Below are 25,059 nucleotides of genomic sequence, written 5' to 3' on the forward strand. Positions count from 1 at the left end.
AAGCTCGCAAAGCAACGGAACGTGGTTGTCCGTGGCCTCCGTTCGCTACGTTCGTGAGAGCAATCTCGCGCTTCGTTTTAATTTTCCCTTAATCGCTTATCCTGTGTCTCGCAATTCCCGTCGATTTTTATAATCCCGCTCGAGCGATCACGGCGTGCCGGAAGATCGGACCGCGATCGGCCCTGTGAGAGTCTTTCGTCAACCCGTGCCTCTCTCCGTGTTCAGGGAAAACCCTTTCGAGAGAGAGGTCCCTGTTCGGGCGCCAATTTGTCACGTTAACCTTTTTCCGACGAGCGGTTTGACTCGCGGAAGCCGGTCAACTTCGGGCCTTGCAGGCGCTGAGACCAGGCCGCGTGCAAGCCGAGTACACGCGGTCCGCCCGAGACAAACGAGACTCGAGGATTCGACGATTTCCTCACGACAAACGAAAGGTTCGGGCGCCAGGCACCGCAAGGATGCCACACGAAACGCGGAACAAGGCTCGAGCTCGGAGAAGCCGAGGTCGAGAGTCGAATCTTCGAGATACGCGGATCGAAAACGACGTCGCGACTGGGCCAGATGGCTCGAACACGGGATGACTAGGACAGCCCTCTCGGCAGGACGGATCTCACAGGGAATCGAGTAATTCGACTACGATATGGTCTCGAGCTATTTATTGTAGCAGTCGTTAAATTACAAAATCTGCGGCCACGTGACCGCGACCCGAGAGCCCGCGCTCTTCATACAAGATAGCGAGAAGATGGTCGTTCGCCGCGCGGTTGTCTTACCGATTTTGCTCGCACGATACCGCTGACAATTACCGTGATTTCGTTCGCAACGAACTTCGGAAACGCGAGGCGCAGATGACCGGCGAACTGCGAGACTGTCGCGATGACTTCCGCCCGTGATTCGCCCCGACGCGTACGCTAACATTTACGCGATCGAACGCCGACGAAAACCCTACGATGTTCGGCGAGAGACACAGGATTCGAGAAACACGAAGAGACCGAAAAGATTTACTCTCACGAAACGCGACTCCTCTTAGGACACTCTTTCGCACGTAATTTAGAGACGAAAACTCTCAAAATAATCTCGAAATCTCAAAGCATTCCCGAAACGAACGCGAGCGAATTATTGAGGACGGAATGGGAAGCATTCGTCCTCTCGCGACGAAGGTCGAGCCGTCGCGCAACGAAATACCGAATGGATCACAAGTGCGGCTTACCGTTTCTCGTTTTCGATGCCCTTTTTCGGAACTGCTCTCGATAGAGCGTGAGGCACGGCCGGAGCGTAGGTGGACTTCATCCTAGACACCACGAAAACCTCCAACGGGCACTTCTCGGTTTCCCGACGCTAAGTTACAATTAGTTCGCAACGCGAGTGCAGAACGCACGACATGCGATAACGAGAGCCAGCGCGACAGTCATCCATCGATTTTCGGCAATCTAGCGGATCGAACTCGGTTCCCCCCACTCGACCGCTTTTCCGAATTGCCTATGGCGTGTTTCCACGGCGTAACTCTGCGGCACAGGAGCGTTCCCTCTTCGCGCCCTAGGGCCCCGGGCAATCACGAAATTGGTCAAGGAGCCTATCGCTCGACTTGACCAGCGGAGGGGCTTCCTCTTCTTGGCTACGAGGGCACCGACCCCGGGGTAGCTCTCCCTTGCCGGGGCGAGACGGCGTCAGGTCTTCCAGTGCGTCACCTTGGACGAGATGTTTAAGAGAGCTTCTGTCCTGGCGGCGCCTCCGGTTTGTTGGCCGAGTGTCCTCGCACCAAGCTCTAATTTCTCGAAACGGCCATTCGCTTTTCCGTCGGGAGCTTCCTGGCCTTGGGGCGATTGTTCATTTCCCGTGACAATTCGGACGATCGGTGGTTCCTTCTGCGCGTTCCATATACGGCCCTGAAACTTGCCGTTCTCGGCACGCGCGACAGATGTCATTAGGAGGTCCTCGATAATATCGGAATCTCTTAGAGGAGCGCTCTCGAATCCTGTATCGGTAACGTGTCCCGTTAGAGGGCGGTCCGGTCCCTTATCGCTCTCAAATATGCGCGGAATTAACGGAGAAGGGACGTCGCAAAGGTTGCAACGTCACAGTACCCAGCCATATATTTGGGGAACATAAAGATTGTGCCTCGTATTTTTGTAACGGAGTTCCGAAAGCAAACGAGGCAAATCTTGTCCCCAAATTACAAGAGGCAGGGATATATGGCAAATTACAATATATAATGCAACGCATGAAAGCAAATGCGGCGAGTTTGCTACACAATTTAACCAGCAATATTGTTGAAAGTCGTAATGCCATTATTTGCAAACTCATCGGCGGGAAACGTACAAATTGAGCGCAAAGAGGCTCTTACCAAACGCGTGTACAAGCATCAGTCGTGCAAACCAATAGTTCCGCACCGATAAGTAAGGCTTGTAACGCATTGGGAGAGAGCCCCCAGCACGTGCAACCGTGCTGGAGAAAAGAAATATTGCCGGACAGGCAAAACGGAATGAACGTTTGCGCGCAGCAAAAGAATCGGGTCTCGCTCGTCGTAAATCGAGATATTCTGACCGGAGTCGTGGACCTGATAAAGATTATGGTCCGAACGCGGAAAAGTCGGATGTTACTCCTGAAGTTTACGAACGGCTGAAAGCCGATCATTATCGAAAGCTAGAACATAACCACCAGAATCGCGAAGTATTCGAGCATCTTTCGCGGGGTCAGCATGAAGACCCGATGTGGCATGCTCAACGTAAAGTACTGTTGACTGCTTCAAATTTCGCAAAAGTTTGTTCCCTGAGGGATACAACTTCGCGCAAACGCCTGACTGGAGATATTCTTCACCCTCCTGAGCTAACAGATTGTGCTCCTGTTCAGTGGGGTAAAGATAAAGAGAAAGTGGCACGTAAAGAATTGGAGATCGTTAAGAAAATAAAAATCCAGAATTGTGGATTATTCATTGATGAGGAATTCCCATATCTTGGCGCGACGCCTGATGGCACCTATTCAGACGATACCATCGTTGAAATTAAATGCCCTTATGCGGCGCGCCATATGACTCCTAATGAAGCAATTATGCTAAATGTTCCAAGTGTCAGTAACATTTTCGACAGACGTGACGACAGTCGTTTAAACGTAAAACACATGTACTATTTCCAAGTACAAGGGCAATTGCACGTGACGCAAAGACAATATTGCATCTTTGCAGTCTGGACGCCTTTTGGAATTAAGCACACGACTGTTGAGCGTGACGATGAGTTTTGGAAGGAGAAAATGTTACAACCGCTCCAACGCTTTTATGAAGACTGCTTGATTCCCAAAATAGTTGATAGCAGAAAGAAAAGACGCAAAGATAATCGGGAACCACAGTACGTAATTGAAGCACAGGAAGCGGCTAAAAGAAGAAAAGTTTAATTGAACGGTTAAATAAATAGATATACCGTTGAATAAACTTTCCGATTAGAGGGAGACTGCATTGAGTGTCCCGGGTGAAGAAGGTTTTTTAGTGGGTAGTGGGAGATCCGTCCGTTTTGATCTCCTGAGTCCCACACTACCCCCTTCTGGGGTGTACTTAAATGTATTTTTCCCCTTCATCCTTAAAAAAACAAAAAGAAAAAATAAAAAAAAAATTCGGTAATGCGTTCGCATTAACTTATTACAAAGTTTCGCGATTTACATATTTAGTATAATGAATGACATTATTTCAACATAATTAACATGGAAAAATAATTTTCTCCAGCTTTTCGGTGGAAGAACTGCGTCCTCACGATTTTCCAAGGTTTTCCGATAATCTGACGGAAAAATCTTTCCAACAAAAGTTGAACAGTATTTAAACATCTACAAACTTATGTGCATATACACGGTGTCCCAAATTTTCTGTTACACGAGATATTTCTTTATCCATCGTATTTAGAAAAAAATACTTCCAATGAAATTTGTATGGTTTTCAAAGCTCTATAGAAAGATATATTTTTTAATATTTTATTTGACGTGTCGAAGGTCATTTTAAGATCAAGTTCACTTTTTTAAATGGAAACATAATTTTTTTATTATATCAACTTATTCTATGAGAAAAAACAAGTTAGTTTTATTCTTTTGGGACACCGTGTATGTACATAGAAGTTTGTAGATGTTTAAATACTGTTCAACTTTTGTTCGAAAGATTTTTCTTCAAATTGTGAGAACGAAGTTCTTCCACCGAAAAGCTGGAGAAAACTATTTTTCCTGAAGCAAGGAAGCAACATTTTTTGATAATTTTGAAGTTGAAATATTCTCCGTATTACTAGGGGTCCCGAAACTTTATAAACAATAATAGCGTACGTTTTTATGGAAGAAATTTTTTCGGTACAATTTTCACAAAAAATGGCTCTTTACGGGACCCCCCGCATTAATACAGAGAATTTTTCAACACAAACTATAATATGTTATCCTATTATTATATCATTTCCAGCGAGAACTGCGATGGCTGCGAAAGCGACGTCGTTACCGGTTACTTGAGACCCGCCGCGGAAGCTAAGGCAGGTGCAACAGTTGTAGTAGCAACAGCAACAACAACCACCACCACCACCACCATCACAGAAGAAACGGCCGCAACCGTAGTACCGAAAGAGATGGCCGCGATTCCAAAAGAAAAGCAACATTTATAATAATTATTATTAGGAATTAATTTTTTTACTTCAATATTATATATACTTATCTCAAAATATTATATTTATTTATGTAAATATATGAATATATGTATATATATTACTATTATGTACAACTTTATTGGTTTCCCTTAGCGTTACACAATCCTTATACATTATACAAGTTCTCCGTCTCCCTCTTCTCGCCGCTCTTAGTCTCTGTATTATTCTGGTGTCCCGTACACAGGCCATTTTTTGCAATTTGTCTCTTGAAAATTTATAAACAATAACAGCGATCGTTTTTATAGAAGACAATTTTTTTAGTACAATTTTTCCAAAACAAGGGCACTGTACGGAACACCTCAATAATACTCTCCGTATTTCAGCACAAAGAGCATAAAAAAATATTGCTTCTGCGCTTCAGAAAGTAGTAAGTTCATCGAAAAATCAAGCTGCTTGGTTATATCTCTCCGTCTTCGTCTCTCCTGCGAGCGACATATCTCCCTGTCCGTCGCAGCCCTGCAGGAGAGACGAGGATCTCTCTATCCTTGTCCTACTTCATTCGTCGTAGGTCAGTTACGCTCGGAGAAAAAGCCCAGGCATGATCACTTCGTAGCTCGATCGGAGGCATTCTCGAGAGATCCCCCCACTTGCCCGCCAGCGCGTCCCGCTCCCCGTGGCAGCCGTACCACTGCTCGCAGCACTATGGCCGCTACGGGGAGCGAGACGCGCGGGCGGGACGTCGGAAAGCGCGTAACGAACCAGCCATCTTGGAATACGAATTGTTCAGTATTATAACGATGAACTCTTTCACATTTCCTGAAGCGAAGAAGCAATATTTTTGCATGCTCTTTGCGTTGAAATGTTCTCCGTGTTATTCCGGATCGCCGTAAAGAGCCCTTTTTTGCAATTTGTTTCTTGAAATTTTTTAAACAATAATAGCGTACGTTTTGATGGAAGAACATTTTTTCCAAAAAAGGGCTCTTTACGGCGATCCGGAATAACACGGAGAACATGTCAACGCAAAGAGCATCCAAAGATATTGCTTTTTCGCTTCAGGAAATGGGAAAGAGTTCATCGAAAAATCAAGCTGCTTGGTTATATCTCTGTCTTTGTCTCTCCTGCGAGCGACATATCTCCCTCTCCGTCGCAGCCCTGCAGGAGCACGGTTTATACCATGGGTTTCTACCGTCGGTGCAAGAATAGCAGGAGACACGACGACAGCGCTGCGGCGGAAAGTCGGGAAGCGCGACAGCGAATCAGCCATGATGGCATACTAATTGTTCAGTATTATAACGATGAACTCTTTCCCATTTCCTGAAGCGAAGAAGCAATATTTTTGCATGCTCTTTGCGTTGAAATGTTCTCCGTGTTATTCCGGATCGCCGTAAAGAGCCCTTTTTTGCAATTTGTTCCTTGAAATTTTTTAAACAATAATAGCGTACGTTTTTATAGAAGAAAATTTTTTCAGAACATTTTTTCCAAAAAAGGCCTCTTTACGGCGACGCGGAATAACACGGAGAACATGTCAACGCAAAGAGCATCCAAAAATATTGCTTCTTCGCTTCAGGAAATGGGAAATAGTTCATCGAAAAATCAATCTGCTTGGTTATATCTCTGTCTTTGTCTCTCCTGCGAGCGACGTGTCTCCTATCCTTGTCCTATTTCATCCGTAGTTCACCTCTACGCCGATAGCCTGATAGAGGCGCCACTTTCCAGCACGTGTAGTTACAGCCTCTACACACCTAGTAAATGATGGAGCTAGGTTGCGTCTCGCGCACCCTTAAACCCGAAAATTCACGCGTTGGGCTGACGCAAAGTAGTGGGGAGCGCTTAGACGACGTGACGTCACCCGATCACGGCTACGCGAAGTCGGTAAGGCAGATCGACTGCGTATCGGTCGGCCGGAACATTGCACCCCCCCTTGCCTAGACGCAGTTTCGGCAATAGACGCGAGGCCATCGACTTGCATTTAAAGTATTCTCCACGAGAGAACCATACCGCGTCAAAACCTGTGTTCGTTCGTCGCTGCACATCTTCGCCCTAATTGGTTCAAGAAAGTGGGGAGTGGGTAGTGAAGTGAGAGATGATAGACTCACTGCGCCCCCGCCATCTACATCAGCTCAGAAGGCTGCGCAGAACGATACGTTTCTCTCATGGAGAATACTTTACGACGGTTTATGACGCGGGGCGATTTGCTTCGACGGGCAATCGACACAATTTGACGATTGGTTTTAACATAGTAGTCGCAGTTCGGGCAATTCGCAGGCGCGACGGGAGCTGTCGCATAATTTGTGTACACCGACGAGCTCTATGACGAGTGCACGTTACGCATCGATTGATAAAGGATCGCACTGGTTGTTGACCGCTGACAATCCGATACGATTGTCTTAACGTCGAGAGTGTGAGCTGTGGGCCGGCGTACAAATTGTGCAAGTGCGCTTGAGCGATAACGAGAGAGGTGAACGCCGAGGACCGCGGCAAGATTATCGGGTTTTTTGATCCACATCGACGAGGGAGTGCTGCAAGCGTTCTCCCACGCGCAAGATGCCGTTTGCGTCAGAAAAAAAACGGCTACGCCGTGCGATATTGCCTGAATTTCTTGTGCGAAATGATCGGCCTGTGTTTGGCGAATCCAAAACTGACGAGTTTCGCACAAGAAGCCTCACATGGGACAGCTCTACACCATCCATATACGCTATATGGATAATGTAAAACATAATTTATATTGGATTTACTTCTTAAATTGTATCCAATGCTCCTTCACAAACATAAAGAATTGTTTCCCTTCAGGTATTGCAACTATACTTGTCCTATGTGAAACACGGACGGCTGCACTATATACTGCTATATGGAAAAAGATATTTAATTTTAATACCTGAATTGGCAAATAATATAAGATTTCAGCGACGGTTAAGGGATCTACATGCCCGCGATCCGCTCTATCGATCTTCATCCGGCGCACAGCTCGACAACACAATGCGGTTATACGTAATAACCGAGAAAGCGATGAGAATCTCCACGTGGAATTCGATGCGGCGTGTAACGTGGACGTTTTCTCAGGTCGTTTCTCGGCGTCGAAGCGGGGATCCGGAGACAGTGTTTCCGCGGGCCATGCTGGAGAGAAGTCTCGCAGCCACGCAGGCCCTCGCCACCAAATGAAATCGAGCAATGCTCGGGGAGAAACACCGCGGGACGCTAAATCAGCAGGGTTGCTTCTCCCTGGAACGTGACGCCAATAGGCTTGCGGTGCGAATTGATGTATATCCGCGACGCGATTCCGTACGAAATCCTTCCATTTGGAGGGAGGGCTGGGCATCCACGCGAGCGCTACGGCCGAATCTGTCCACGGATGCGTTGGTATTCGCTCGAGTTCCAACGCTGTTCGGATGTGCCCGACTTGCTTTGCGAGGAGGAGCGTGGCCGACAATTCCAGACGTGGAAGGGTCATTGGTTTGATGGGAGCGACTCTGGACTACGCGGATATAAGAGTTACGCGGAAGGTATCATCGTCGTTTCTGACCCAGATATAGATTACAATGAACATCGCGCGTGGATGCATCGGTGAATCCATGATTCCGACGAAGCGGTCGCGGTCGAGGTGTCCGACCTATCGATCCAGAGTCAGATTTCGAATTTCCGGCAAGTCGGTGCAGAATCGCTTCCACCGACGCGTGAACTCGGGCGGAAGAACATCGTCCCATCCCGTTTTCTAAGTGCATAATTCGCCTACCTACGTAGAACGCGGTTTTCGCTCCATTCTCGCGATCGGAAGCAACGCACATGTGTTCCTCGAGGAACTTCGTGTATTTTTTCCGGAATTGAGGACGCGACGCGAGTGCCTTTTCGCTCCGCAACAATATTCGAAGCGCCGCTGATCGCGAGCCCCCGAGCTCGCAAGGGTTTCTTTTGCGAACGGCAAACGCACAATGTGTCGCCCGGTTTGGTCGCGGGAATGAGTATTACATTGACGCTCGGAGTCTGTCAGCATCGCTTCGCGCCGAGTGTTCGGCTTCTCCTGGACCCAGAATTTCTGTAGAAGCTAGAGGTCCCGGTCGACGCCGCAGTGGAAGCTGGAGACTCCGACGGACGCAGTCTGAGTGAATACGAAGACTGCAGGATCTGGGATGACCAACCAAGTGCGGTGAGTTGGGCGACTGGAGCGTCGTCAACCCCCCGCCTGATGTCGGGTCGACTGATGCGACTGTACACGTCGACGCCGATCACGGTGTCGATCGGCTGCGAATCCAGGTAGGAAGGGTCAGCCAACTGCAACCCTTGTATGTGTGACCAACGTGCGTGCGGATTTGCCACGGCGGGTGCAGAATGTGTCAGTTCGGGTAAAATAAAGGCGTTTACTTCGCAGACGTAAGTCTCGGTGAGCGATCATATGACGAACGTGGAGACGCCCCGTGTCGTCACATTATGATCCGCTCTGATGCCGTAAATAGGCAAGCAGCCTGCCGTGGAAGTGGCAATCGTTGGCAAATGGACTCCTTGATGAAGGAGACCTCGGAAGCTGTCCACGTTGGTGGAAATAACGTTGACGAGTGCAGTCTCCTTGGGCGAGATAGGAACGACGTGGTGAACAGTTGCAGATGAAGACTCGTCTGTCGGTGCTGACTCCGAGGACGCTGAGGTGACGGTGGAGGCTTCGTGCAACGACGGATGGTGTCGCGAAGCGCATTTCGTGCACCGCTTAGTGCTGCGACAGGCCTTTCGTGGGTGGTTACCCAAGTAGTTGCAGTAGCGTCGATGTTGGGTAACGAGCTACTTTCGGAGTCTTCGAGAGATATTGAGTGCAAGCTCCGAAATAGTGATCCTCGGTGCATAGAATGCAACGTTTCTACGACGGAGCGTGCGATCGAGCGCTGGACGATCGCGATTTCTGTGCCGTCGTGACAGCTTTTGCTCCCTCGATCGAAGTAGGTGTGCATATGCGATGTTGCAGAAAATCGTCAAGGACGGAGAACTCCGGATACTCGGTTTGATCCGCAATTAGAAGCTCCCGCGCTTTCAGCGACTCCGAATCCAGCTGTCGAGTTGCCCAGAATAGTATAAACGACCTCCAATGCAGAACTTGACATTTGAGTCCCTCGAGCGCGTTAAGTACTCGTTTCACTGTCCCGCGAATTTCCTGAAGCTCCGTCGCAGATTCCGACTTCGCCGTGGACGCGTGTGTTGTCGTACTGTCCGACGATGAACTGCCACGCACGTTCGAAATGATCGCCGTCAACCGGTAAATTGCGGACGAGATCGAGAACGTCGCCGCTAAGACTCGGGAGAAGATGATGAAACTTCTCGGTTTCGTCGAGGCTCGGGTTGTTTAAAACCAGCGACGTGAACAAAGCTTTGAATGGCGGCCAGTCTTTAAAGTCGCCGGAGAAATTCGGAACGTCGATACGGCGGAGTTTTGTCGATGATGTTGTCTTCTGTTGACCACGGGAGCTTGAACGTTCGCGCGAGTCGGAATCGCGGGGCGAGACGTGCTTGAGCATCTCGCATAGCGTGGCTTGAGTTTCGATGAACTCCTCATCGCGAACCTCACACGCGTACTGTAGGTCGCGGACGTAATAGTCGTGATTCTGGAGATCGGCTGTGCATAATTCCTGGAGCTGTAGATGGTTCGCCCGGAATTCGTCCCAGTTGCGCAAGAGTGCATCCAACCGTGCTTGTATGTAGGTCTCCGCGAGGTTGGCCATCCCCTTTTTCTTCGTGTTAACGATGATGCGGTGAATATTCTTGTGCAATTCGAATTGCAAGGCGATGCAATTTTTGGCCGTTGACATTTTGAACGTAACGGTGCGGCAACGAGCACGAGCGCGACGATAACACCAAACAAGCGAGCGGGTGGCAACGGCCACTGAAACGATTTGCATGTACTGTGCGATTTGCCGTTAATCGCACACACGTTCGCTGATGCGTTTGCACGAATGTATTCACCCACTAATCGTGATCTCAGATTGAGATGCTGAGAGCATCTCAATCGATCCGGCTCGGAGGACCAAAATGTTAGAGATCGGATACGAGGAATAGTGGGATACTTATACAGAAAACACAACAATAAACGTAATGACTAGACTGCGGATTTTATGCATTTATGACAAAAATGGGTACGTACAATTTAAAGCAGTGGACTTGTTCAAAATATTTAAGGACATCAATGTATTAGTTTCAGCTTAATAGGATAATTAAAAGAAGAATAGAATTTTTATTTGGCTCCTGTGTCCAGCAATCAATGCATATATTTTTTATTTTGCATAAAGATCCGCAGTCTAGTAATGACTAACGATACGCGACGAAAATCGGGATGACGAAAACGAGAACGAAAGAGAGGTAACGGCTAAACGAAAGCGGTGATACGGACGCGATAAGTATAAGCGGTTGCCGTTAACTAGAATGAGACGATCTGACGTTATAAACCAGAAAATTCACGCATTAGGCTGTCGCAAAGTGGCGGGGGGGGGGGGGCTTAGACGCCGTGACGTCACCCGATCGCGGCTACGCGAAGTCGGTAATACGGATCGGCTGCGTATTATTACGACTTGGCAACATCGAATCAAGATGTCAGATATTTAAACTCAAATAAAAATAACGAATAAAGATACATGTGATCTCATCTCTGCGAAATACTCGTCACGAATATAACAATGGAATAAATCATCTTGCTACATCGAGTTTCGTATAAATCGGAAGGTTAAGACGAAATCGTTCCATTGAAATCTTACAGATAGACTTCCGTAGCCAAAATCTGACAGATACACCGTTAGATACATGGTGGCGCTGCCTTCCACTCTCAAATAATGGCTAAAGATGTACTGAAAATTCTCAGCTGTATCTTACGGTTAGTGCTTCTCGAATAACTTCTCGCCGCTAGAGGCGTTGAATACGCATACGCCGTTACTTCGAGCTTCGATAACCTACAGATGATGAATGAAATTTCTGGAGAGTATCTTACAGATAAACTATGTCGAATATGTATTTCAGAAAAATAAGTACAAATAAAAGATAAACGAAAGTTATATTTAGTTTATTAGATTTAGAAAGTTATAGTTAGTTTATTAGATTTATTTTATTATTATTTTATTTAGATACAAAAATTGCCCATCTCATACGTTGATCAAGTATCCAAAGCTACCTTATAGGGCCAGGATTCTGAAAATATCAAAGCAAATTGGAATTGGCCAATTAACAATTTCGAAGACAATTTCGGAATATAAATCTACTGGGAATGTTTCGTCTCCGAATAGAAAAAGGTCACGACTGAACATACTGGAGCAGACATCCGAGGAGGATGTCTTAGCTATCAGGAGGAAAGTGCATGACTTTTGGTTAGGAAAAGAAATACCGAACATGCAGAAAATTGTAGAAGCAGTGAATAGTGACCCAGATTTACCAGACTTCAGCAGGACTACATTATATAAACTGCTGAAGCGTATGGAATTTAAATTTATCACACGTGCGCGCAATAGTGCACTAATTGACAAGTCATACATTATTTGTTGGCGACAACAATATGTCCGCAAGATCCAGCAGTTCCGTGCCGAAAGACGGAAAATTTATTATTTAGATGAAACATGGATCAACGCTGGCGATTGCAGAAAAAAGCTATAGGTTGACACCGGTGTAACCTGCCCGCAAAATGCAGCTGGCGCAGGTTGTACGAGCTGAGTGATAAATTACAGCCGATATACGACAAAACGGTGTAGATGAATCCGCTAACCGAAACGGAGAAGTTAAATTTTCGTACGGCCACGCATTGCCACGTCTGCGAGAAACCGTTCGACACTTCCGACGCGACGAGGGTGCGCGATCATTGTCATTTCGCGGGCACGTATCGTGGTCCGGCTCACGACGGATGCAATTTGAGCTATCGATCTTCGTACGTAATACCGGTGGTTTTCCATAATTTGTCAGGCTACGATGCACATTTCATCATCAAAGAATTAGCAAACTCGTTCGAGGCACGGATAGACGTGTTGCCATTGACGAAAGAGAAGTATATCTCGTTCACGAAAAACGTTCCCATCGAGACAGGGAGAGTGCAAAGTTGTTGAAATTCCGCTTCATCGACTCGTTCGAGTTCTTGAACTCTCGAGTCTAGACAAGCTGTCGTCATATTTGGACAAAAGTAAATTACGCATATCGTACGAGGCGAATTAGCACATCTTTCCGACGACGATTTCAACCTTTTGACCAGAAAAGGCGTTTTTCCATACGACTATCTGACATCGAACGATAAATCAAACGATACATGTTTGCCGCCGCGCGAAGCATTTTACAATCGGCTATATGACCGCGAGATATCTGACGTCGATTACGTTCACGCGAATACGGTTTGGTCGCGTTTCGCTATACGAACGCTAGGACAGTACAGCGATTTATACTTAAAATTGGATGTACTGTTTGTAGAAATCTTCCATATCATTACTGTATAATCACGACTGCATAACAGTCATATGCGTGCTATCTGCTTTCGGGGACACTCTGGCTATAATAAGAGATATCACTGAACCGACCTTGAGGCAGCAGACTGCGCCAACTCCTGAGTTGTACCTGGGTGATTATCACATCCCTTATCACAAGACTGTAAGGGATGGCTCGGGAGGGACCGGCCCACCCCCCGATAGACCGGTCACACCACTGGACCACGTTCGACCACCCAACGCTTCCGGGGTCGAGTTTCCACTGATATGCGCCGATGAAGCTCCCGGTCGCTGTCTCGGATGTCCGGCCACGCGACATCTGGTCCCGGTCCCTACCGAGGCCCGGTTACAGATTTTTTGAAGTCGAAGGATGTACGTTCGCGAAGATGCGCATTGTTGCTTGGAGCATCTATCATCTCAGTCATTTGTTGTTCCTGCCTTGTGTGATGTGCGGGTCAGTGCGCCTCGTTGTCTATTAGACCCTTGCGAGGTGGCGCGGTTTATGGGGGAGCTGGCGGTATGCATTGTTTGCTCCCTGGACGATCGTGTTGGCAACGGGACCTTGTCCAACGATCAGTTGAAGGTCCTTACGAGTTTGAGTTGGGGACAGTTGCGATGTTTAGAGGCGAGGTTGGGATTGCCGAGAGGTCGCAGAAGGCGATCCGTCATGCAGTCTTTGGTAGTGTTTTTGTATAAACTGCGAAATGGGAGTTCTCACGAGATGGTACAGACTGTGTTCGGACTCACACATCCGCGGATAGTGTCCGAGTCTTTTCACGAATGTCTTTCTGCTTTTGATCAGAATGTTTTGCCATCAGGGTTTGGTATGAGTGCCAAAACGCGGGAAGAGTTATTACGTGACGAAACTGCTTCATTCGTAAGACGGTGTTTTAGACTGCAGGACGATCAATTAGTGGTGATTTTTTATGGCACTTACGTACGTCATCAAGTAAGTGCAAACGAGGGATTCAATCGAAGGATTCAATCGAAGGATGTTTAACGTCCAGAAACAGTCACCGCTGGCTAAACCCTTCACCATCTGTACCACCACCGGCTATATTATTAATATTGCGGGGCCTTACAGCGGAACCATGAGCGATTCCGCTATAATCAAGAAGATATTGTCGGATCCGGGTGGACTAAGGACCCTACTTCGTCCAGGGGGATGGCTGTGTTGTCGATCGGGGCTTCCGTGGTGACGCGCAGTATCTCAGGGATTGCGGTTATATCGTGCTGATACCTACGTGCCGGGATTGAAGGGCCCAGCTTACCACGTGGGAGGCCAACCTGTCACGGTGCATCTCAAGGGTTCGGTGGGTCGTGGAGGCTGTTCATGGAGCAATCGGACAACGTTTCAAATTGTTGTACCATCGTCTCGACAACCGGCTACTACCATATCTGCGGATTTTGTGCAGGATAGCAGCCTATATATTAAATGAATTTGGTGCCCGATTCACCGTCGATCCAACAACCTCCGCTTCCGTGGAACATCGGATGATCATGCGGTTTGTCCGGAAAAAACCCATTGCTGGACTCCCTACGATCCGAGCTACGAGAAGAAAAGGAGTACGCGTCCTACAATGAGGCCGATTTCCCGATTTCTCCCGGTTGACCGAATTTGGTCTCGTGGTATTGTTTGCTGGTGAGTTTAAGTCTCGTTTCTATTTTCCCTACATTGAGATTAATATTATGTATATGTATATGATGTATTGGTGAAGTTTGTTTCTCGATCGTAATTGTTTGAATAAGAGGTAATGATTTCGGCGCCAGGTTCGATCAATTATAAACATACAGCAAAGTCCGCCAGTCCCTCGAACTCTACCCTTAGCGCCTCGAGACCTCTGTGACCACCCAGCTTAACCAACTAGGTATAGGCGCATCCCAATATGGCACCTTGGCCCACCCTCATCCGATTCATAAGACCATCGAGACTTATTTGCTCCATGAGCATTGGAGGGCCCTTGCCACCCAGGAGGCCTCCGTGTTGTTCATGAAGTCAGCCAAATTCGAGAAGCTTCAACGCTTCCAACCAAAATTCACACGTCTGATCAACGTTGCTCACGTGCCTCGAGACGTCTCCCGTTACCCTGAATCTCGCTGCGAGTGGATTCAGACTCCCCTCGCTTTCATGCACGATGCACTATTGTATTATTCCCCCGCTCAGATCTATGATCTGTTTTAAAACTCCCCTGCGATGATTTCTCTCTAAACTCTGTCTCATGAGAAAAGGGACTTGGGTAACGACCAGTTTGTGTCGTTCGCTGCGCAGGTTCGCCCTGATTGGTAGTACTCCCAATGCACAACGCATGCGCGCAGTGGCACTGAAGCAACGCCACGCGCTGCAGACTGCCTCATTCGCGTTCTACCGGGTGTACTCAGGTGTACTGCATTACGCACGCTTCCACAGTTTTCTTTGTCTTGTCTTTGCACAGTGTTTTTGAAGTGTTTCGATAAAAAATGGAACCGGGACCATCCTCCGCTTTATCTCCACGCAAGAGGAATCGAAAAGGAAAGGTAAGCTCGCATTATACATATTAATAATGCATTTCGATTACATAAAATGCGCGTCGGCGATGCGAAACATTTTTCAAATATTTAGCTGTTCTTTAATCAATTAAAAATCTTTATTTCAAATCTTTTTTCTGTTTTTAGTTCGTTTTATCTGGCCAAAAGCAGGTAATAATTAATCTGTATAAACAGATTAAGGAGAAGGATCCCGACATCACCTATGCGGCGGCAATAAATTCCCTGTCGCAAGAGACGGGAATTGGGAAAAATACGATGAAGAGAACGATTGCGGAATACAAAAACACAGGCACCGTGACGTCGCCGAACAAAAAAAAGATTCGGCTCAATATATTGGAGAGGACATCGAACGAGCATATTTTGGCCATCCGGCGAAAGGTGTATGGATTTTGGGCCCGACGGAAAATTCCGAACCTTTCGAAAGTGATGGAGGCCATTAACGCCGACGATGAACTCCCGTCGTTCAGCCGAGCGACGTTACACCGGCTGCTGAAACGGATGGAGTTCCGATACCTGAGACGCAAGAGGAACAGCGCTCTCATTGATAAAGAGTATATTGTTAACTGGCGGCAAGAGTAAGTAACAATGTACATACGACAATGGTTTTTATAAAAAAAAATCGTGCTATATAGTGTCACGATTTTATTTTTTAATTTAAATTGTTACTTACAAAAATTTATTCTTTACTTTTAGCTACATTGACGATATTTGAAAATACCGTGCGGAAGGACGCCACATTTATTATCTGCACGAGATGTGGTATAATGCCGGGGACTGCGTCCGGAAATTATGGATGGACACGACGGTCAGCAGCCCAAGGAATGCTGAAGAAAGTCAGCTCACCACCGGCATACCTCCTCCCGCCGGAAAGGGGAAAAGATTGATAATAGCTCACGTCGGGCCAGAAGACGGGTTTCTACCTGGGGCCCTCCTCTGTTTTGATGCCGTGAAAAGTTCTGGAGACTACCATTCAGAAATGAACGGGGACACATTTTTGGATTGGTTTAAGAAATTTTTGCCCACGCTGCGCGAAGGTTCAGTCATCGTAATGGATAACGCTCCATACCATAGCATTCAACAAGATAAATTTCCGACCATGTTGTGGAATAAAGCACGTATCGTCGAGTGGCTGCATGGTAAGGGGGAAACAATGCAACACGACCAATATGTCAAATCTAAATTAATAGAAATTGCCCAAAAGTATAAACCACCGGGCAAAAATTATGTCGTAGATAATTACGCTAAAGAAAAAGGGCATATTGTTCTACGCACTCCCGCTTACCACTGCGAGTGTTCCAATAATTGATAAAATGGCGCAGCCCGAGAGAATGTTCCTATCGACGGTATACTGCTGGCGTGAGTCAGGAAGCAAAGTCATCAAGACGAACTTTTTCAGCATGTCAGGTAATGACGAAAAGCACCTATTCAATATAGATTCGATTGGCTGTCAGGTGGGGAGCGATATTTCACGTGGTTACCGCGATTCATCGGAAACGGAAAGTTCGCTGTACTGCCAGAAACGAGGCTAAAGGTAAATGTGGAAGATTTCTTCAACGGAAAAATTTCTGGGTTCGCTCTGAGAAAACCGGAATCCTCCATTAAAATGAACGTCGCCAAATCTCTTACCGGAGACAAGGCTGTTAGATTCTGTGACGTGTTGACCTTTGATGAAACTGAAGGACAAATAAACTTTGGTGGAGTGGTATTCGAAAGAAGGGCCAGACCGCCTAAAAGTGAAAAGAAAGATTCGAAGTCTGAATCGGAGAAGGCTTTCAAAGGAAAAGAAGCAGAGACGGCAAAACCGAGAGCAAAAGAAGTGGAAAAACGGAAGGCAAATGGCAAAAAAGGAAAAGATAGTTCAGAAAAGCACGTTGAGGTGGAAAGTTCGCGTGGGCAAAAATGAAAGACTTCATCAGGAAGCGAAACACGATCTACAAGTTGGCAGATGTCCGTCAACTTGTAGGTCAAGCCGTGGAAACTGTGTCCGCCGAAAATTGGCAGAATTATATTCGGCATGCAATAGGGGAGAAAACCAGACTCTATGAAGTAGACAGGACGGTTGATTCCGTTCTGGATGATCATGGCGACTGGGTGGCCACGTCTGATGACTCGGACATCGACGTGTAGCTTATTTGTAAATAGTTGTATGTAAATAGTTTTAAGTTTGTAAATAGTTTATAAATAGTTTTAAGTTTGTAATAGTTTGTAAATAGTTTGTAAATAGTATTAAGTTATAGTTTGTGAATAGTTTTAAATCATATTCTTTGTGTGTAAATCGTAATTTGTACATTTTTTGTAGATAAGTATTAATATATTGTACATACAATATATTAACACACATCTACAAAAAATGTACAAATTATATATAAAATTAAATAAAATATATTAAGTCTTTACATAATTCAATCATATTCTTTGTGTGTAAATCGTAATTTGTACATTTTTTGTAGATATGCGTTAATATAATAACACATATCTACAAAAAATGTACAAATTATACAAATAAATTAAATATTGTGACGTTGCAAGCGTGCGACGTCACTTCGCCGTTTGAACTCGGTCAAACAGCCGAATTACGTGTGGACCGGACCGACCTTTTTCGGTTACGTAAGCCACCCGCAGGCCATAAGAGCACTCCGAGAGGAAAATCTTCCGATTTCGTGCACCGTACTAATGCCATCTGTTGTGCGTACGGAGTACGACGTTTCAGGCAATTATCGACCCTAAAGAAAGCGTACGAGTCCGAAAAGGTGCCGAAGGATCAAATACCGAATAAAAGGATGGCCAACGAACAAATCCGGCGCCGGAAGCAGCAAAACAAGTCATCACACACGGGCGAACAAACCCGGAGGCGCCGTCGTGGGACGAAGAGATCCTATAGCGAACAACAGCATGCCCGAGCCCCGCCGCCGTCTCATCCCGCTCAACTAGGATCTCAGCGTGGGTGGTGTGTCGAATTGGCTGCCGAGGATTATGCGAACCGCTCGCCGAGGGCGAGCGGGAATTCAAAGGTCGCGGTAAATTAAGTGGTCGCGTAAAGTCTGGGGCCCTAGGACTTTTTCGTAGTTGCGATCCTGCGACAACCTAGTTACGTTGCGTACGGCACCTATCGGAAAATTCGGCAATACGCTCGGAGTGGGGGGAACCAGGATCGATGCGTTCCGTCGATGCGGATCGAGGACTCACTGTCGCACAGAGGCTCGTAGAGACTAGTCGCGTTTCCGCTTCATATAATCTCGCCCTTGTTCCGAATATCGAATCCCGATCAGTTTCGCGTCGCGGGTGGCTTTCCTTTCCGGATCCAGCGCTGAATCTCGATCAAGGGGCAACCTCCAACGAGGCGTGAGAGGTCCGTCGGTAGCGGCAAGAGCGAATATCGTCAACGGTAAGTCGATTCTGTGATTCCTCGATTCGTTAATCGTGGTGGCTCGTGTTATTCGCGCGAGGACGACACGTGTTCGTCTCGTCCTCGGAGATTTCGTAAGAGCCGAGGCGCAGGGCGCCTCGAGCCTTCGCTCGCGTCCTTCTCAAGGACGCTGTGAGCCTTCGCGACAAGAGTTCCCTTCGTAAATCGGAAGTCTTCCTCGGGAGTCGTGTCGGTATCGAATTAGTCTCGAATAGTATTCGGTTCGGATAGTCGGCGACGGTGGGAGCGTAGGCGGAATTACGCGTGAACCGCGGCGGTCTACGCGCCTCGAATCCCGCGTACGACCGTGGATTATCCATCGCACGTCGGCAATTTCGCTTCGCCTCGGACTCTCGCGACAGTCGTAGGAATTGCGCCGTTCATCCGCGCCTCGCGGAATCTTGTATCGACGAACAAATCGAATATTGTACCGTAGCATCGTACGTCCGCGATAGAATCACGATAGACTAACGCGCTCAGCGAACGATCATCTTCCGCTAAAGTGTACAAGGAGCGCGGGCTCCCGGTTCGCGGCCTCGTGGCCGCTCGCCTGTATCTTTTACTTTCGTGACCATTAAAGATTAAGAGCCAATTCCGTTTGTTGATTCTTCACCTGCGAGATCCGTCCTGCCGTGAGGGCTGTCCCCGTTATCTCCTGCGCTCGAATCATCTGGCCGTTCGCGTCATTATTTCAGACCGCGTTTCGTGGGGGGCTTGACTCTCGGACTCGGCTTCCCCGAGTTCGAGGTCACCATCGTGTTTCGCGTGGTATTTTCTAAATACCTGGCGCCCGAACTATCGTCGCGTTGTTCGTTCAAGCCTCCACCGAGTTCCGCCTTTGCACCGAGAGGACCGTGTCCGCACGGCCGCGCACGGCCCGGTCTCAGAGCCTATAAAATCTCGGGGTTGACCGTTTTTCGTCGGCCATAAAACCGTTCGAAAAAGGGACAACGTCGCAATATATTATTTATTACGCGTGCAAATAGTCCCGATTTCCCATTCCGAATAATTTCATGCTAACCCGTTTCATTCTCCGGTACACCGCGTACATGAATACTCGCGTCGAGACAGTAGGGAGTGGGAGCTCGGAGGCTAGCAGCAAGGCGCTGCGATCAGTCGAGCTGGGCGGAACGAGTCCCTTCTTTCATGAGACAGAGTTTACGCGAGCCTCGTCGTTCCTCCTGAGACTTATCATGGCATGGAGTCGCTGTATCCTCACGTTTACAACCACACTGTCATTGGGAGCATCCTGCATTACACCCTTGAGGGCAACGCTAGCGGTCATTATTACCAACCCCTCAACGCGAACCAGTGGTTGTCCACCAATCTCATTCACGGACCCCACTTTTCTCTCTCGGTCACCGTACTCGAGAGCTTCTACTCGGTGCACTCGCTCCTCATAACCCGCGTACTCCCCTCTGCTGTGGCCCGAAGTGCCCCTGAGCGGGAGTTCACGGCTCCGCCCTGCTTCTTGCTCCCGAATCCCGTCAACTCTGATCTTAGCATCCGCAGTCGCCTCGTCCCTCGAGACGTTTATAATGCGCTTTTCACCTATGTTCGCGCCGTCCGCACGCTCCGAGTGACGGATCCGGCCGGCTACATAAAAAAAAAATTATCTTCCATCAAAGATAAAATTCCTTTAACAAAAAATTGTAATATTGTTTATCAAATACCATGTACGGGTTGAAATTTGACTTACATTGGACAAACAGGCAGGCATTTGGACACACGCATAACAGAACATAGACGTAACATTTTCCTTCCTTTGACACAGCATACTGCTTTAACGAAACACTCATTAGATTCTGACCATCATTTTGATTTTCATAATGTGAAGATTATTGACAAGGAATCTAACCTACAGCGCAGATTACACTGTCCAACAAATTTCAACTTTTTTTATGATTTCAATATACTGTTGGGTCCTTCTTATAGAGTTTTTTGCGCTGATTCCGAATCTGTCCTTAATTTTCTTCCAATACGCACAGTTTTTGAAAAACATGGCTTTGAAAGAAAAACATATTTTTCAACTTTAAACAAATATTGTGATGTTATTATAAAAGATATTGAATTGATCTTTACAGCAAAAGATTCTGTAGACTTTCCCGAATACAATGATATCCAATATTAATACATTATGATTATTTAAACATGTTTAAACAATGATCAAAGACGGAGAGACGCCACTTTTGCACCAATTTTTGAGAATATTTTTCAATTTATCTCAAAAAATTAAGGTCCAGCGGAAAATCGAACTATACCACGCGATAGAGCAGACTTTTATCTTGAGAAACCACCCTTTCAAGTTTGTAACGTCGACGTTTTTTTCGAACCAGAAAGCAAAATATCTTCGCCCGACATGAGTTGTCACTAGTGGCGCTCACCACCAGAACGGTCGTTCGCCGCTCCGTATCCCGTCGCTGCGCCGTATCCCGTCCTGAGCGCCACTGGCGGAAACTCATGCCAGGCAAAGATATTTTGCTTTCTGGTTCGAAAAAAACGTTCATGTCGCAAACTTCAAACGGGGGTTTTTCAAGATAAAAGTCTGCTCTATCGCGTGGTATAGTTCGATTTTCCGCTGGACCCTAATTTTTTGAGATAAATTGAAAAATATCCTCAAAAATTGGTGCAAAAGTGGCGTCTCTCCGTCTTTAATCATTGTTTAAACATGTTTAAACAATCATAATGTATTAATATTGGATATCATTGTATTCGGGAAAGTCTACAGAATCTTTTGCTGTAAAGAACAATTCAATATCTTTTATAATAACATCACAATATTTGTTTAAAGTTGAAAAATATGTTTTTTTTTTTCAAAGCCATGTTTTTCAAAAACTGTGCGTATAGGAGCAAAATTAAGGACAGATTCGTAATCAGCACAAAAAACTCTATAAGAAGGACCCAACAGTATATTGAAACCAAATTTGGTGTTGGACAGTGTTATTATTGGAAACCATTCATATGATTAAACAACAAAGCGTAAATCTTAGGTACGAAACACCTAAGATTCATGATTACTACGCGGCATTACTGAATCAGTAATGTGTTATGATGATTTTTCCAATATAATTTAGATTCTACTTTCCCATCTTCACAATTTTTTTTTCGTTTTACTCTCATTATATGAGGTACAACCACAAATGAGTGTTGATATAATAAAATGTATTATATAAAAAGGAAACTTTGTTACAATGAATAACTTTGATTTAAATGTTCTGTACGCTGTTCAAATTTGCCGCCAGAGGTGATTTTGTTTCACCATATATCGATATCGATCAACCAATCAGTAAACTATGTTGTGACGTGGCAGATTTAGCCTACGTCACTCCGAACCTTAGACGAAAGACCGGGTCACCGAAAATAGCGGTACAATAACGAAACGGCTATAACGAGCGCTCTCCCTGGGACATCCGAACGCCCGAAGAATAGAATTATCGCCTTTGAATGTCGCGCCGCCGGGCGCGACAAGAGTTTTCAGGAACCACCGAAATCGGCGAGGAGCCCCATACCTGTCTCCGGCCGCCGATTGGCGGAAGGCCGCAAGCGAAGACGCTCGGAACACCAATCACAGGGCGCCGCTGGCGAGGAAGACGGCGAGGATTGGACCGAGCCCGGATCTGTCAACCCGGAGAAAGCGGCGAGGCTGTTAAACATAAGGACGATCAGCAGTCCACCCTCGTCGACGTCTCATCCGGAAAATGCCATGAGAGCTACACCGGAACGGCTCGGATCCATGGATGCCGACTTACCGCCTTATATCGGCCGGGCTTCGGAAAAATAGAAAATACCGAAGGCCCGGGCCGACATGTCATCGAGTCGTCCCTGCGCCCAGAAACAACGTGATTGGCCCGAGCGTCGCCGAAGACGAGAGTGGGGGGAAAACTCGCTTCCGCGTTCCGAACCATCTCGAACTGGGCCACTGGGTCGAAGGACTACTTACGGGTAACACGTGCGAACCTTTAGACCGCGATATAACAAAGTAATTTTGCGACAGCCGCCATCCCAGCGATATTGGTCAGTGCCGGTCAGGCTTTATTTCGATATCTTTTGTGACCAGTTCGTGTTGGTTCGGGGACGTTATTTGAGTTCGCGAAAGTTCGTACCGCGGTGTACCGCGTGTTTCCCCGCGTTTACCGTTGACCAGGAGTCGCTCTCCTGAGAGGCTCGCGAGGCCGCGGATCGTGTGTCGCCGAATCCTCGTGCACGAGCTATTCGGGACCCACGATATTCGCCCGGTAATTCTTCGGGTTACCCTCGGATCGTTCCACGGGAGGATAACGCGCCGTATTCGTTTCGTGTCGTTCACCGTTCGCACGTTTCGCCCAGTCTCGAATTAGGAACGCGTACGTCACCGGAGCTCGGTCGAATTCGTGCCCTCGTGGCTTGTAAATTCACGCGAAGTCCTGTGACGACCGAGCTCGACGCGATAGAAGTTATTCCGCGCGATCGGCCGAACAGCCGCCGTCACTTTCGTGTTCGCGCCGGCAAAGCTATTGACTACCGCCGGCAACGGCCGGCGGATTGTATGATCATCTCGTTTTAATAAACGACTATATTTTGCCCGAGATCTACCGAGTAGCTTCATTTACCGTGAGAAACGTTCTCGTCGCGGGGAATGCCCCGTTCCTTTCCTCACGTGGTTCCCTGGACCTGTTCGCGGCCGTCACCGGCCTAAACGATGTTCGCAGATTCGACGTCGTTTTGAGAACCGAACGAATCGTTCGAGAGTTTCGCGTGGTACGGTATAGTACCTGGCGCCCGTTCACTTCGTGTCCAAATTTGTCGTTCCGTTCGAATCTGCGAAGATCTTTTGTCTCGAGAGGACCACGTGTCGCGCGACCGAGCGTGGCCCGGTCGCAAGGCCATAATTTCTCGAAGGCGGTTATCTCTCGGTTCGCCGGGAAATAAACGCCGTGACAAATTGGCACCCGAACATTGCGGAAATCTCGCCGTAAAAAGCGATTTGAGATAGGCTTTTTAAAAAAGAGACGCGTGAGGAAGCTCGAGGCTCTCACGGGAAAATTCTAATTTCGAAAGCAAAACGTGTGAATTTGAATCGGGCGAGCGAAACGGTCGCGTAGTAGAGAAGCACGACCCGTCCTTGAGCGGTACTTTCTTTGTCTCGCTCGAACCAACGAACCAGCACCTCGTAAACACAGCAACAGGCTGTTGAAAAGATATTACGGTGTCACGTCGTATTTACAACAGCCTGTTCTCTGTTCAAGGTCTTCTACGAGGGTCTTTGTTCATTATATTTTCGAATTTCGTGTGCCATTCCGCCGTTACAATATACCGGGTGTACATAAAATTTATTTTCAGGATTCATGATCAGAAAAGGAAACGTGATCGCGCGTATTCTCGGCGTAATAGCACACAGCGTGCTAACAATAATAGTAATAATTTCGGTAATTCTATTTGGCTTCATCTGGATAACATTGTTTATTCCATCATTAATTCATTATTTAATAAACATTAACGGATCTTCGGGTAATTTGGTACTAGTATTAATAGTGTAACTTGACTTTGATAAATTAACTAGATTACAGATAAAATAATTAAAATTCAAATAAGATTAAACAAAGTTAAAAACGAATATAAAATTCAACCTGATCAAGTAATAGCAATCACGCTTCCTTCGCAGTCTGATTATTAATTTTTTTCTGTTACATTGCAATATTGTCTGATTATACGCTGCATATTTATTGTGTTTATATAATTGTGTTTGGACCTCGTTATTGGCGGAGGGGTAACGCTTGACTTCGAGGGAGAGGGACACACCACCGAGTGTGACCCGCCCGAGAATCGAGAGTTTCGCCCCGTAACCCCCAATACGAGGGACAATTTATAAATTGTTTATTGTGGGTAATACCGCTACGGGATTAGGATTGCCCCTAGAGGTGGTCCACCCGTAGAGGGCCACAATACCATAATACATTTTTTTTATATATTATTCTCCTCTGGTATACCATTCCACTTTCCTCAATAATCACCAACTCCTAATATTTAAACATTGAACTTATTGTCATAATTTATGCAAATTGTTTCTTTTTTTTCTCGGAATGGCACACGGTTGTTAAATTGCAATTATTGGGAATTGATAATAAAGAGA

The 25,059-nt window shown here is 46.7% G+C and overlaps 1 protein-coding gene across 3 annotated transcripts in view; it reads right to left on the minus strand.

The window, feature by feature from the left end:
• Positions 1-16,155: 16,155 nt before the first annotated feature.
• The window catches only part of LOC143217601 (uncharacterized), an 85,227-nt gene continuing 76,323 nt past the window's right edge, over positions 16,156-25,059 (minus strand). For all 3 annotated transcript variants that reach the window (XM_076442073.1, XM_076442072.1, XM_076442074.1), the window contains one exon: positions 16,156-20,546. In XM_076442073.1, coding sequence (XP_076298188.1) covers positions 20,095-20,546 — 452 coding nt within the window. In that variant the 3' untranslated portion in view covers positions 16,156-20,094. The remainder of the gene's footprint in view (positions 20,547-25,059) is intronic.

This window comes from Lasioglossum baleicum, chromosome 17 (genome assembly GCF_051020765.1).
Source record: "Lasioglossum baleicum chromosome 17, iyLasBale1, whole genome shotgun sequence".
NCBI classification, from domain to species: Eukaryota; Metazoa; Arthropoda; class Insecta; order Hymenoptera; family Halictidae; genus Lasioglossum; species Lasioglossum baleicum.